This window comes from Tauraco erythrolophus, chromosome 6 (assembly GCF_009769465.1).
Source record: "Tauraco erythrolophus isolate bTauEry1 chromosome 6, bTauEry1.pri, whole genome shotgun sequence".
NCBI lineage: Eukaryota > Metazoa > Chordata > Aves > Musophagiformes > Musophagidae > Tauraco > Tauraco erythrolophus.
Window position 1 is genome coordinate 24831974 of NC_141470.1, and position 14551 is coordinate 24846524.

At 49.0% G+C, this 14551-nt stretch overlaps 1 protein-coding gene across 1 annotated transcript in view; it reads right to left on the bottom strand.

The window, feature by feature from the left end:
- The window catches only part of MICAL2 (microtubule associated monooxygenase, calponin and LIM domain containing 2), a 109112-nt gene that overhangs the window by 21900 nt on the left and 72661 nt on the right, over nt 1-14551 (bottom strand). The window contains 5 exon segments of the mRNA XM_086613059.1: nt 72-169; nt 4469-4543; nt 7011-7183; nt 11086-11227; nt 11230-11277. Coding sequence (XP_086469185.1) covers nt 72-169; nt 4469-4543; nt 7011-7183; nt 11086-11227; nt 11230-11277 — 536 coding nt within the window.

The following is a 14551-nucleotide window of genomic DNA, read 5'->3' on the forward strand; positions in this document are numbered from 1 at the left end:
CAGCCTGCCAAGAGCAGACGTGCCCCAACAGTAGTTACACTCATTTTGCTTTGCACAGTTCCCTTTTATACCTGTGTTTGGGAATGATCCTCTCCAGGACTGCTTTGACAGCTGGCTGAGCTGTCCTTCCAGTGTAGCCCAGGTTTCTTGCTGGACAGTAGGGGGAAACCTGCCAAAGACACAAATTTTACCACCATATTTGTATTGTTTTTGTCTTAAATAAAGTTTGCAATTAAAGAACGAGAGTAGAAAGTTAAAAAGTCATCTGGATACAGTCATACCTGAAGAGCTGACCTACAGTAATGAAGTTTATGGCCTCTCACATGTGTGTGCACACTGTGCCAAACACGTTGACATTTTCAGCGGTGGACCTGAACTGCTTCCGCTCTTTGGCTGGAGGTAGAGAAGCAGCTTTCGAGTTCCAGGAAACTTTCTGGAAAACCAGCCCTCTTTAGAGAGCTTTCAGGCCTTAAAAGCAGAGGCAGTCCAAACAACCAGCAACTTTGAAACTTTGGGTAAGTTCTGGGAGATGAAGAAAACAGATGACTTGCAAGAGGGCAGTCCATCAGAACGGGAAGGAAATGAGAAATGTAACCACCTGCAGGCAACAAGGACAGCAACAGTCCTGCAGTCTCCCAAGGCCAGGCCAAGGGCTCTCCTAGGATCAGGCAAGGCAACTAATGGCTAACGGCCTTGAACCAAAACTAGCACAGACAGACTTAGACCTGCCGGAAGAAAAAGTAGAGAGGTGACTTGCACCTCAAGGGAGTCAGGAGAGCTCTTGATTATTTATGCCTGTGGGAATTCTGTATAAGTAGCAATCTTGGGACAGAAGAAAAGTATTCCTGAGCCAGGATATTACCATGTCAAGCTATAACATGACAAGCATATTTATAGCTGAATTATTAACTCCAAAACCCAAGTATTAGTTCCAAAACCCACAAAGGTTCCCACAGCAAACTTCGGTTCTTCTACATAGGGATTAAAAGCAGTGTAAGAACAATAGCAACACACTAGAGAGAGAGGACAGTTCACTGCACGTGGACTTCAGAAAAGGAAAGCCAGAGAGAGAGGCCAACTTTCCTTCCCTCTCAGTGTCTCACCTGCTTGTAATGAAATTTGTTGTATTCAGTCAAGAACAGAGGGGAACGATGCACTGAAGTTCATTAAGGAACTCCCATAGGGACCAGCAACAAGGGACTGAACTGAGACAAATCCAGCTCTTGTCACCTGGGTACCATAACTCTGGACTGCTGCTGCTCTTGCTTTCTGTACCTTTTTGCAATGAGTTTCCAGGGCAGAGGAAAAGAAAGAGGAAAACCACCCTTCGAATAATTTCAGACACATTGGGAAAGTCCAGTGATAGTTCTCTAAGAAAGCAGCATCAAACTTGAGCTACTCCAACTTCATTTTCACAGCCTATCCTCGCCCTAACCGGATTCTCTATCCCCAGTGCGAACGCGTTTCCTTTCCCACCCACACACATTGACCTTTAAATTCTGTGCAGTGAATCGGCCGTGGGAAAAGATGAGAATCCAGAACAAGGATGAAAACCCACCATTACCTGTGCGAGTGAGTTAGGGGCATTTAACCTGATCCACTACAGCCCTTTGCCTCCTGACACGGGCATACACCATGGCTCAGCACACCAAGGGAAAACACAACCGCTGCAGCAGTGACAGCTGTAACACCAATGAGGGCTTAAATTCCCCCAGCCCAAGGGTCTGCAGGGTAATGGCACGTGCCCGTGGGGAGAACTACCTCGCACTACAGCTCTCATGGGCGTGCGTTAGCTGACAAGGATAGGGCCTGCACGTGCGAGAACACGGCTTCATGCAAAGCCACAGCTTGCCGTCTTTCACAGGGATAATGGATTTATTCCCATCAAGTCACTGAACCCATATTTGCAGCTTCACACTTAAACCAGGACTTTTTTTAAAAAAAACCCAAAAACTTTCCTGGGCCGCCATCATGATCTACTTGGCCTAAAATCTACTCCGAGTGTCCTAGATAGATTGAGAGCACGGGGTTCCCTGTGGCTGTGGGATAGGGATTAGAGATTTTGAAAGGTAATATCCTGCTCTGAGCCTTTCAGCCAATATAATCATGACACTGATTTCCTTTCCTTGGCATGTACCTCGTGCTGTTTATGAAACATATGTGTTTTGGGAAATAAGTCTGAAAAGGAGACAAATTTTTCTTTCATGTGACTGATGATCATACGAATTCTTGTAACCAAATATTAAGTGGATTAAATATAGAAACTAAGATTTACAGCTTTCCTCCAGAGAGTAAAAAATGCCTTTTTTGTGTTCCCAGGATACGTTGAATGTGCTTTACACCTCGTTTTAACAGCATGCTTGAGTTCAAGTAAATCCATGCCGCACGTCGGTTCCCTCTCAAAGGCCTTTAGCTCCCTCTGCAGCCCTTCGGAGGCACGTGAGAGATTTAACAGAATGATGGGAAAATTAATTGGCAAACGATTGAGTAATGCACTTGCTGGGACCAAGCTGAAAAAGAGTCGAAATTCAGAGCCACCCTCGGTCTTCTCTTCTTTCCTCTCTCACGGTCTTTTTTTTCCCCCTCAAACTTGGAATAAGCATCGTTTTTGTCTGATCTTTTAAAAACTGAGATTGATTAAGGCAAGATTTTAAATCCAAGCCTTTGGTGAAGCCAGTGCCTGATTATAAGCCAATCCTCAAATGCTGTGCTGTGCTCAGAGACAGCCCTGAGGCTGACACAGATGCCACGAAAGTTTTTGAGGGCACCCTGCTCTGCCTCCCCATCCTGGGCATGGGACAGTCTTCCCTCAGGTGGGACATCCCATGCAGCTGCTCTGGAGAGGCCTCGCAGGCACGTTGAGTCCCCTGCGCCTCGAAGGTGCGGTGAATCTCAAGGAACACAGCCCCACCATGGCCCATCCGCCTCTCCGTCTGCCATAGCTGCCCCTCGGGACAGCCCAACCCAGGGAATGGTTTGCTGAAGTCAAGCTTGGTGGGAGCATCCTCTCAGGACCATGAAATAGCCCCGCGCATCCTTGGCTGAGATTTACCGAGTTATCCCAAACTTCTGGCACCAGAGGTCTCCAAGGGACCGTGGGGTTGGTAGTGACAGTGCTCACGCATACCTGCAGGCATCTGACATGTCTGTGAGTGCGGTGCCACGAAGGAGAGATGCAGCTTGTCTCCTTTTTTGAGATATAAAAACTCATCCCACAGTGGGTACTTGCAAATAATCTTGAAGCTTGTTTGTGCATTCAGACCATGCAAGCCGAGACGCCTCTGCTTCAGCACTGGTCCCATAACACACACACAGGGATCCTTCTTGTTTCGGTAGCAGAGCCTTAACTTCTCTGAAGGTATCTGGGACTGAGCAGCAGCAGAAATTCCCCTCATTGCAGAGGGCAGCTGAGGGCAGGGTTAAAGAGTGGCTGTCACCATCATTCCCCAAAACCCGCTGTCTCCATGCCCAGAAACTGTGGCACGTGGTCACGTGCACAAATCTCTTCTTTCCGCTGCTGTATATTCATGTTTTATACTTAAGGCTGTCAATGCCCAGGCTAACAGACACGACTGTGTTTCTAAGCAAGTTTCGAGAGGGTTTGGAGTGCTGGGCAGCTTACCCAGCTCCCACACTGGCATGGTCAATCTTGGCAGGTACCTGTGAGGGGACTGGGCAGGTACAGGGTGCATCTGCAGAAGGGCTGTGCCAAGGCGGGCTGGTGACCCTGTTATGAGCAGCATAGATGTGGCCAGGAATGGTTGGCTTGTTTGAGGACTGCAGCCCAGGGGGATGACTTGGGTGCAGCCCCAGCTGCAAGGAGTGACCACACTGTGTTTTGGAAGTGAATCGAGCACAGCCCTGACCGCTATTGAAATCGTTGCATCCCTGTGCGATTCCCACGGCCAGAGAGGTGTCAGCCCAGACCAAATGAAGCTGCTGGAGGACAGGAACCAGCAATGCTTGTTTTCACCATCATCTTGGGACCGCTTTTAGTACTCTCTCCCTTTTGGTAATCCAGAAACATCACCTGTTTTTTTTCCAACAAAAAAGAGGTGACAGAGCACCTATAGATGACTGTAAATAGGCACCTCCAGGTGCGTTTCTAATCAATGATACTCAAAATGTTAGACCCAGCGTTGCATCTAACTAACAGCAATCAGTGTCAGGGCAGGCAGGGCTGGAGACAGAATATGCAGCTCTGGGATAGGGATGTGTTTTCTCAGCTGGAGAATTAGAGTGGACACCACTTGCTGGTGGGTGTAGTAACGTAGGGAACAGATACACAGAAAGGCAATTTGAGCTTTTGAGGACCAGAAAACGGAAAAGAAATATTCGGTGCATTTCGGATCTCTATTTTCTCATCTACAAAAGTTTTAAAGAAAAGGGAAATAGGAGAAATTTAAGAGACAGGAAAACAAGAGACAACACAAATAGAAGATACAATCACTTCTCAGGCTTTACTCACTCATTTGGAGTTTTCTCCTCCAGTTCTGACACTTATTTAACGCCGTGGAGTGAAAACTGTTGGCTCGCTGTAGTGCTGAGCAGAAACGCAAAAGACACATGGTCAGATGATGCAGCAAAAGCCAGAGAGCCAAAATGGGGGGAGAGGGGGAAGAAAGGGGGGAAAAAAACCCACACACCCCAAACCCAATCGGCGGGGGTTCAGTTTTCTAACCCGTCCCCCGCCATCCCCGCCCGTGTCCCCGCGGCGGCGGCCGGGAGAGGGCAGCGCGCGCCCGCCGCCGCCTCAGCCCCGGTCCGGGAGAAGCCGCTGGAGAGCGGCGGCGGTGGGAGGAGAGCATGAAATTGCGGAGGACAGAAGGATAAAACCCCTTCAGTGACCGCACGGGGTCACACACTGCAGGGCGTCGTTTGGGGTTTGCTGCTGGCCTTTTCTTTTCCCTAAACAAGGGCTTCGTTATTCGAGAGTCAACTTAAAGCACTGTATGAAATCCCTGCTTTTCTGCTGGGATAAAAATGCACGTGTGGATGTGGGGGTGGTGGGGGATGGGAAAAGAAGGAATGCTGGTGGCCTTTTTTCAGCAAAACTGTTTCTCAGCTCTTCTGTCATGCCTGACAGAAGCGCAGCCTGGCAGAAGGCACCTCGAATGAAGGAAGAACAAGGTAATTCCTCACAACGATCCCTTCAGAGTTGCCCCAAACCCAGGGCAAGGCGCTTTGGGTGAAGACAAATCAAAGGACCTCAATTGTTTAGCATCGCATAGATCTCTCATGTAGAACCTGCCTGCAAAGCCCAGAATATCATGGTGCTTAATATAGACACATATTTTTAAATACACAATTAAGTCAAAACACCCTGCTAAAATCCAGGAGCTCTACTCATTTCCGAGACACTTCGGAAACTCACCCCTCTGTCCAGGTATGGATGAGTTCTGAAATGAAAACTGGTTTCAACACAGCCTTTTCCACACAGGCAAGAGTGATAAAGCAAATGCAATTAACAAACCCGATCAAGGTTCTTGGGGTCCAGCCAAGAGCTGTCAGTGTATGAGAGGACCTGAGAACACAGACACAAAGGTCTGCTGCACATAAAGCTGAAGGCAGAAAGTTTTTTGGGAGAATTCCTGGTTTCCCTGGGTGTGTCGCATACCCTGTCCAGGCAGCTGCTCCCTCGCTCCGTCCACAGGTTGTATCAGCACAACCGCTCCAGCCCAAAAGTGAGGGTCAGCATTAGCACAGGTCTGAGCCCATAGCAGTACCTCTGGAGATGAGTCGGTGTTGGTACTCTATCTCCACAGCCCACGGAGCACAGCTGCCACAAGTGACCCCAGTGCGCAACTCCGTAGGGATACAATACCTGGCACGTGGAGTTTCCTCTTGTTTCTGTCCATGACTTCATATAATGCATGACTTCATCTGCTTACTGACCATCCAGTTCATCCCCTATATTTTGCCAGCCAGGCAGAAACATCCTGCTTGTCCCAAGCTCAGGCTGACCTGCCAGTGGTCCCAGCCACCAGTATCACACTTCCTCTCCAGCCCAAGCTAACGCCAGTGGTTTCCACTCCATGAGTGGAAAGGTCTTGCACACCTTGCCTGAGCCCCATAGTAACACTCTGCAGCCCAGGGGCTGGGCTCACACACACATCTTCTAAAATGGCTGCTTTTGGTGTTCCTTGTTAGAAATTCAGAGAAAAGAACACTAATTTCTCGCAAGAGGGAGAAGATGCAGCAGTCTCCATCAGGAGCTCTAAAGACAGTTTTCCTTCTGTGCTGCACATGGTCAGGGAGGAGCTGCCTTGATGCACTGCAGCTCTGCCCCACCAGCTCCCGAGACACGTGCAGCTGTGCATCCCCTGCCAAGCTCTTCCAAGAGGAGAAACCCAGCAGAGCACAAGCCCAGCAAAGCTCTGGAGATGCTTTCTGAAGCAGCGGGTCCACCACAGCTTCAAAACATCACTGTGTAAGTCCTAAAACATGGCAGCCCTCACTTCCCACTTCCTTCCCAAAGGAAGTCAAACTTCCTTTGGCTGTTTTTTAGCACGTCTTTGAGGCCTGACCTCCTCCAGCTCAAGAAAGCAGTTTCCATTTCGAGGCAGACTGTTCCTGAACCTCTCCCACCTCCCTGCTAGCTATAGCATTTCCTCCTTGGGCTTTCACTGGATAAAAAAAATTTTAAGCAGCTATTGATAGAAATACAAGTTGAATCACGCAGAGGTCTGCAGTGCTCCCCAAAGTCACCCTTGCTTGGACAACACAGCAGATGTTGCACAGGCTGCTAATAACATCTAAATTTTTTACTGATGGGAAAGCATTCATCTCACCCCTGCAAGGCACAACTACTCCAGGTTATCCTGCATCATGGAAATGATCTTTCAGCTACACTCCTCAAAAGGCAGAACCTTCCCCAAAAAGTCACTGTTAACAGGTACAACCTGGCCACATCACAGGCAACAGCCTCTGCTTCAAAACCTCTCCCCCAAACCCAACTTCAGCCCTCAGAAGAGGCTGCTGGAGCATCCCTGGGCCAGGATGCTGCTTACCATCAGCAACTTTGGATGTTTTGGGGCTTTCCTCTGGGACCACAGGGCTCCTGGCGAGTGATGTCCACCTCCGGATGGGGCCTGGGCAAGCAGGGGGCTCCAGCAGCGAGTTCTGTCCTTCACTCACCTCTGAGTTTGACGAGTCGCCATTAAAATCGGACTCCAGCTCAGAGCTACGGGAAAAAAAGGGCAAGATAGAAACAAAGTCGGACAAGTCAGAAGACACATGGCACAGAACTGTTCGTTCCCGTTCAGTGCAACAAGCACCACTGTCAGAGCTGACAGCAGTGCAGGCCACAGAGAAATAGATGTTTTGCAGCCAGAGCTGACGTCCTCATTTTGGTTTTGTTTTCTGTTGTTGTTATTACAGGGCTGTGATTTGCTGTAGGAGCTACACAGCCGAGATATCCCTACCACTATCAGACTTCTGCTGCCCGGATTCACACCCGCAACCACTACATTCAGCACCTGGAATCAAACTGCTGCCAAGAGAGACCTGGGGTGCAACACCCCACTGCTTGGTTAGCAGGGACAGGCCCTTCTGCCTGCAAGGCTGTGCCAAGATGGAGAAAGGGAAACAGTATTTGTAATGCCATAATTGGCCTCGAAGCAAAGCATAAGGGTCAAAACTCTACACTTTTCACCTTTTTCTCTACAGATTTTTGGAATTAAGAGGCATGATGTAGAGAACTCACAGGATGCCAAGTTCAGAGCAGCCTTAACTCTGCTCCGACTGTGAGGCAGGCTTCACCCATGAATTAAATACGGTTATTGCTGAACCTCACTGCATCGTCCATTTGGGACCTGGAACCTGCTCCCTTCTCTGGGCGACAGTGGCTGCAGAGCACCCATCACTTGCAAGTGGCAGGGAAAGTGCAGCCCCTCCTGCAAGGTGGATGCTTCTGCGCTGGCACTGTCAGCAGAAGACAAAGCAAGGAAGGTGAGGAAATGCCTTCAGCCGTTGGTGGGGAACCCATGCTGGAAACCATGCAGTTTCAGCCCTGAGGTCACAGATGATGCTGTCCTGGCACCAGCCTCCAACCATCGATGCTTATTTTAGTGGTTTCTAAATCAAAACATCAAGCATGACAAAACAACATCTTTCAAGACAGAAGCTCTGCAGGTATATCCGAAAGCTAAGAAAATAAATAAGAACATATTAATTCAGCATACGGAAGGACAGTCAGCTCGGATGAGATCTCTGTAAAATCAGGGTATTTTGTTCTTTGTTATTGCAAGAGCATCGTTTCTTATCGTGTGCCAGGCACCTCGCAGAGCCGCAGGGAGGGTTTTGGACCACAGCAAGAGGTTGGGCTTGGTCTGACCCCACTTCTGGGTGCTGCGATTCAAAAGGAGGAGGGAGCCTGGAGGAGAGGGGCGAGGATGGCCATGGGACAGGGCTTAGACAAGAAGCTGGAGAAAATAGTAAGCATTAGTCTAGAGAGGAGAAGACTGGGTGAAACTACCTCAGCAGCCTTCAAACATGCAAAAGCCATCTATAGGAAATAGATGAAGCCCAGAGAAGTTGTGGATGCCCCATCCCTGGAGGTGTTCAAGGCCAAGTTGGATGAGGCTTTGAGCAACCTGATCTAGGGTGTCCCTGACTGTGGAACTAGATGATCTTTGAGGTCCCTTCCAACCCAACCATTCTATGATAGGAAATAAGGAAACAAAGTCTTCCGGCTCCTGGGAGCCACCAGCACAGCCCAGGTAAGAGCAAGTGCAATGAGGCACCTGAGCTGATCACAGAGGCAGATAGATTTCGGCATCTCCTTCCTTAAATGTACTTAAAAACATGCCCCACAAACGCATGTGAACAGCAAACACATCATGACCTTGCCTCTGGGCAGGGGAACAACTGTTTGAAGTGATTATTATTCCTTTTTTCAATAATCATGGGATTCCTTTCATCTCTCAAGACCAGACTGTAGGGAACGAGCACTTTCAGGCCTTCTGTTGTGACCACGTTCCCACAGCCATAAACAAGCGTGCCACCAGCCTACTTGGCCTATTTTTAATGCAAACAATATTGCTAACCTAATTCATAGATCGGTTGTGATGATAATAGCTCTGTCTTAAAAAAGAGGAGCTTACGCCGTGAGTAGTCCCGTTGGTGTGGCAGGAGAAAACTATTTTGTGTTTATATAGCACGGCCTTGTAGAAAGTTAAGATTGATTACAACAGCCCAAGGCACAGCGCAGGAGGCAGGAGAGCTAAAGGAAAAGCTGCAGACAGTACAAAGCCGGTCTAAACGCCACAGGGGCAGTGCCCCCCAGCCCTGCACCCCTGCTTCACCCAGCCCAGCCACGCTGGGATGCCAGGCTCAGCAAGGATGGGAGTGCAGCTCCAGGTGTGTTGCTCTCTCCATAGGCTGAATCAGAATGGCCTTAAATTTCACCACTAACACGTGCTTTTTAAGTGTCTCAAGCTGTGTCAAACATACACACACACACATATATATGTATAAAAATATAATATATGAAGTCTTTGATAGTTGAGATGGTGAGATATCACACTGAGATCGGGCAGAGTGCCACACAAAAGAAAAAGACCTGCCATTAATGTTGATGGATATATTTCTGTTTTAGAGAGCAAAAAGTTTATTTTCCTTGGCTGGCAAGGAGGTAAGCACTATAGCACGAGGCTTCTCCTCTGACCTCTGCCTGACAGGTGGTCATTATTCACAAGTACCTAAAGTTTGACCTCAAAAGCTGTGTCACCAAGTTGGTTGCTTTCCCTGTTCCCATCCCACTGAGTGCCCCACAGCCAACTCAGCGGTGCTGCTTGTCACCTGCCATTTCTCTCGTCTCTCTTTTTAGACAAGGGCTGGCCTGACGGAGCAGCGCGAGGCCAAGGGCGCCCGACCTGCAGCAGCAGTGGCATGTTGACCTTGGAGCCGCTGGCACCAGCCGCGGTGGTGACAGACACAGTGTCGCCCCTCACGGCCACGTCCCGCTGGCGGGGAACCAGGGGCCTGGCTGTCCAGCCATGGGGAAAGGGAGTTGATCCCTCGGATCAGAGGGATTAGCCGACTCTCCACAAGCCGGGCATCATGAGCCGGAGGGTATTAGCGAGGGATACAAGCACCCGGTCTGCAGGAGAGCCTGTCAAATGGGTAGGAAACCCTTCCCTGGGCACTCTGTTCTCTGTGGGAGAGGGGAAGTCTGGAGAGGCTCGTCCTTCTGCAGAGGAACACCCAGACCTAAACAGCACAGCACAAATGCCATTTAAAACCACTGCAGGGAACTGCAGAAAGTTGCATTTCTGCAAGCGTCGCCCTCCGCAAGCTGTATGCAACACCACGAACAGGTGTTTAAAGGACAGTGAGAATTTGAAATAATGAGCTTCCTTACGGAGCAATAGCTCTGTGTTTGCAACAGTTGGCTTTAGGCTTGTTGTTTTTTTTGGGGTTTTTTTTTGTTTTGTTTTGTTTCTTTTTTTTCCTTCCCATCTTCTTTTTTAGTTCTCAGTAAGGAAAACGGCTTTACTCTGGAGATACCAATTTAATTTTCAGACAGAATGAATGCCCACAGAATCCTGCCCAGAAAGCCAATATATTCTAATTTGTACGCAGAAATCGGGCTTCCTCTGACAGGTCCCTGAGGACCGTCACGTTTCAGATTTCTTAGGGCTGGGCAGATCCTTGAACGCCCCAGGAGAGGCCCGGGGTGCAGAGCTGCAGGACGATACCCCAGATGGGAGGTAGCCACATCACAGGATACACCTTTTGCCACAACACACCCACTGCCCTGATCCCTGAACTGACATTTTTTTGGTATGCAAAGGGCTGAACCTGGGCTGAGTAAGGCAATGTTTTTCTCTCTGATTCAGGCCCCTGTGTGGGATGCAAATGTTTGAAGATTTCCTGCAAAGTGAGTCATGTGTCTGGGGGATTTATGGCTGTGGTAAAGAACAATTGTTATTCTGAGCAGTTTTTCTTTTTCTTTTTTTTTTTTCTTTCCCCCCAGTTGTACGTACATTCAGTACTATATTTGTTATATTTTTCCTTAGCATTCCAGAGAAAACCAAACTGCTCTTATGGGTTCTTTATAGGCTTACTTGTGTTTTAAAGTACCTGCTGGCATCACTGGTGACCATGACTCGGATGGCGAGAAGGTTGTGCTCGGTCATCTCCTCCTCGGGGATGACCCTCACGGTAGCCCACTCGGGGGAAGGGGGCGAGAACCAGCTCTCCACATCACGGCGGTCGGGGATGCTCTTGCCTTCTTCGGGGAGGTGGGCTCGTCGGCCGCGGGCAGGCAGCGGTCTGAGAAAGCACAAAGGCAATAGCTGGGTGTTAGGGGAGGAGGGACCCCACGTTTGGTGATCCTTGGCCACCGTCAGCAGTTTCCACATGGGGTCCTGTGCCGACCCCGCGGGTGAGCTGCACGCGCTAACAGCCCAGTGCAGTGAGAGAGTCCCTTTAGCCGGTGCAGCTCTGCTGGCGCCTGTCAGCTTGGACACAGAAAGAAGGAAACTCCAGGAGCAGCCTCAGCTTTTGCGGCTGCAGGTCGTCACTCTGCTTGGTGGGTGGCTGTCAGGCTGGGTGCCTGGTGGCAGCGGTAACAAAGGTGTCTGACAGCCATACAACTAGGGATTTACGGTCTCTTTTTGGGCCCCCGATGTATGTATGCATATGGCAGGAGGCAGATGGACAAACCTTGCTTGGGTGGCTAGAACTTCAGCTTTGTTTTGCAAGTTTAGGTCAATTTAGGACATCAGGAGCGAGCAAAATAGACACAGGTTCTTCAGAAGGTTATTTCTGAGTGTGCACAGCAAATAACAGACACTGATTTGGGAAAAGTAGAAGCATCACAGCAGTTAAACAGCACCATCTCTGAATTTTGCATTCAGGTAGGAGGAACAAAGAATAAAGCTAAGTTTCCCCCGTGCATCCCAGGTGACGCAGACAGAGCCAAAGGCAGGAGATCATCTCTCCCTGTGAAATCCTTATTTTCTGAGCAACCTTGTTTATCCACAACCTCCTGCACAAGAAAACACAAATGTATCAGTGGCGCAAGTACCCCCAGGACTCAGTGTAGAAGGCACAATGACAAGCTCCAGGAGATTGGCTTTGCTGGGTTCACCTTCCATGTGTGGTGCTTTCACCACATTTAATTCAAGACTGTGCTTCTAATTTACATCCATATAAAGTGGAAAAAAAAAAAATCAGACCTGGGATATGGCTTATTTTCTCGTCTAACAGAGCAAACTATCGAGTAAACATCAATTAAGCTCCTCTTTAACTTGCAGCTCCTCCATTTATCACAGGAGCACACTCATTCCCGTCCTCTACCTTGCACAGGTTTTTAACTCAAATGCCAAGTGCTTGCCTGGGCTGATCATGGAAAACAAATCCTGCTGGGAGTCAGAGTGCTACAAGCAAATCCCAGACACATTGGAGAATTATACACACTGCTGAGCCCGGGTGCTGGCCCACGAAACCCACGGGAGCAGCAATTCCCCGCCAGCATCCCTGCACTTGTCCCCCGGCCATTGCACACCGCTGTTCGCTCGCACCCAAGAGGCAGTGGCTGCTGGGCACGGCCGCTCCCAGGAGCGGACACAGCGGGTATTCATGGCTGCATGGCCCGCACCACGCCAGGCTCTCACCCTGTCTCCGATCACTTGGTCTGTCCATGGCTGTCCCGTCCCGCTGTCCCCTGTTTCTGTGGTGCTGTAGTTTTTACCGATTATGCTTTTCCCACACGGCACAGAGCATCACACTTTTCAAAAGGCTGTGGTGAGCTCTGTTTTTCTACCCTTCATACAAGTTAATGTATTTTCTTGGCTGAAACTCCTCAAGACTTTACTGCTCACAAGAGTTTGTGTGGGTTGGTTTGTTGTTTTTTTCTTTTTTAATTCTTCTACTTCTATGTACAAGAAGCCAAGGAGGACGGAGGAGTGGCTCACTGCTTCTCCAGAGCAAGATGTTCCCATGTGAAACACGTGCTCCGGCTCTATATCCAGCTCACTAGCACCACAGCAGCATGTGTTTCTTGACCACAGAGATTTCATTCCTTTGCGAGATGGAGGAAATTCATCCCTCTCTGATTTTATGTCTGACTCGCACTTTGGCCCAGCCAGGCCACCCACTCCAGAGCTGTGGCGGGCAGTGCACGGCAAACCTGGCAGAGTCGGGGTGGCAGTGTGGGAGCCCATGGGGCAGTGGGGCACGGCTGCCCGTGACAGGACACAACTGCCCTTCGTCACATGGGGGCATGAAATCCTCCTGGAAAATGCCCTCCCACCCTAGAGCTGGGCTGGACCACCGATGTGCCATTTCCACTCTCCAGAAACAAAGTAGAAAGCAGAATGGTGAGCCAATTCATAAAACCTATGTCCTTCAACTCAACTTTCTCTTTAAAAGAATGCAGCATTTTATATGAAAATCAGAGCAAGAAAAATCAAACTAAAGTTTGCCAGCTCTGCCTATAAACTTTGCATCCATGCTGGCAACAAGCACTGCCCGAGGTCACTGCAAGTTGCTATTAAAGAAAGTCAGTTCTGCCATTTGCTTGCGCGCTCAGTGCGTATTCCCGTCCCATCCCGCGCATTAATGCTTTCCCTGCCACGTTAACAGGAAAGAGGAGAAAACATGTTTATGACTAACAGACACACAGCTGGAGAGCATCGAAACCCACAGACAGACAGACTACCTAAAACAATTCCCAGCGTGGTTCCTGAATGTGAACAGATTTTCCAGTCAACAAGTTCCTCTGCAATAGCCTGTTACACGTCCAGTTTTCAGTCATCATAGACATCATCATCGGAGCTGGTTAAGGACTCAGGATGTCACCCAGACCACTGGATGACAGTGATGGATGGCACCATCACTTCTCTCTACAGAGCTACATTTCTGCGCTTGCTTCTTTTCTTCTCTCTCTCTTTTTTTTTTTTTTTTTGGTGTTAGATATCTCCCCTTCTTGAATTCTGCACCTGGAAGCTGACTCTCCCAGGAATCTATTAGAGAGCTGGGTCCTTTCTGAGCAAGATAAGTTTGCATTCACAGCAATACTAATGAGGTTTAGGATCCGCACCCTGTGCTTGTATCCACGTCGATGCGGTTTTATCCACGTCGATGCGGTGAAAGATGTCCCTGCCCATGTCTGGGGGGCTGTACTAGACCTTTAAAGGACCCTTACAAGCCAACCACTCTAGGATTAGAAAGCAATCCACTCCTCACTAACATATTTAATCAATATTTGTATTGTGACATATAAAGTTGAATAAATTACATTGCACTCAACTCCATAAAAGCAGAAATTGGGCCATCTTGGTGTTTCAATGGGTGGACGCCCACGAGTGCACATTAACTCAAACACTGGGTTACACGTTTGCAGGACATTTGAAAAGATTCACATTGGTACCATCACTTCTCATCACAGGGCTGCACCTTGGATAACAGGCTCGAACAGAAGGCAAAGATGTCCCAGACGCTCAAGCGTCAGGTTTTTTTTTGTGGGATCTGATGACATTACACAATTTGACTGATCTGTCCTAAAAAACAGCCCTTCCAGCAGCGCCAGATCGAACTCCAG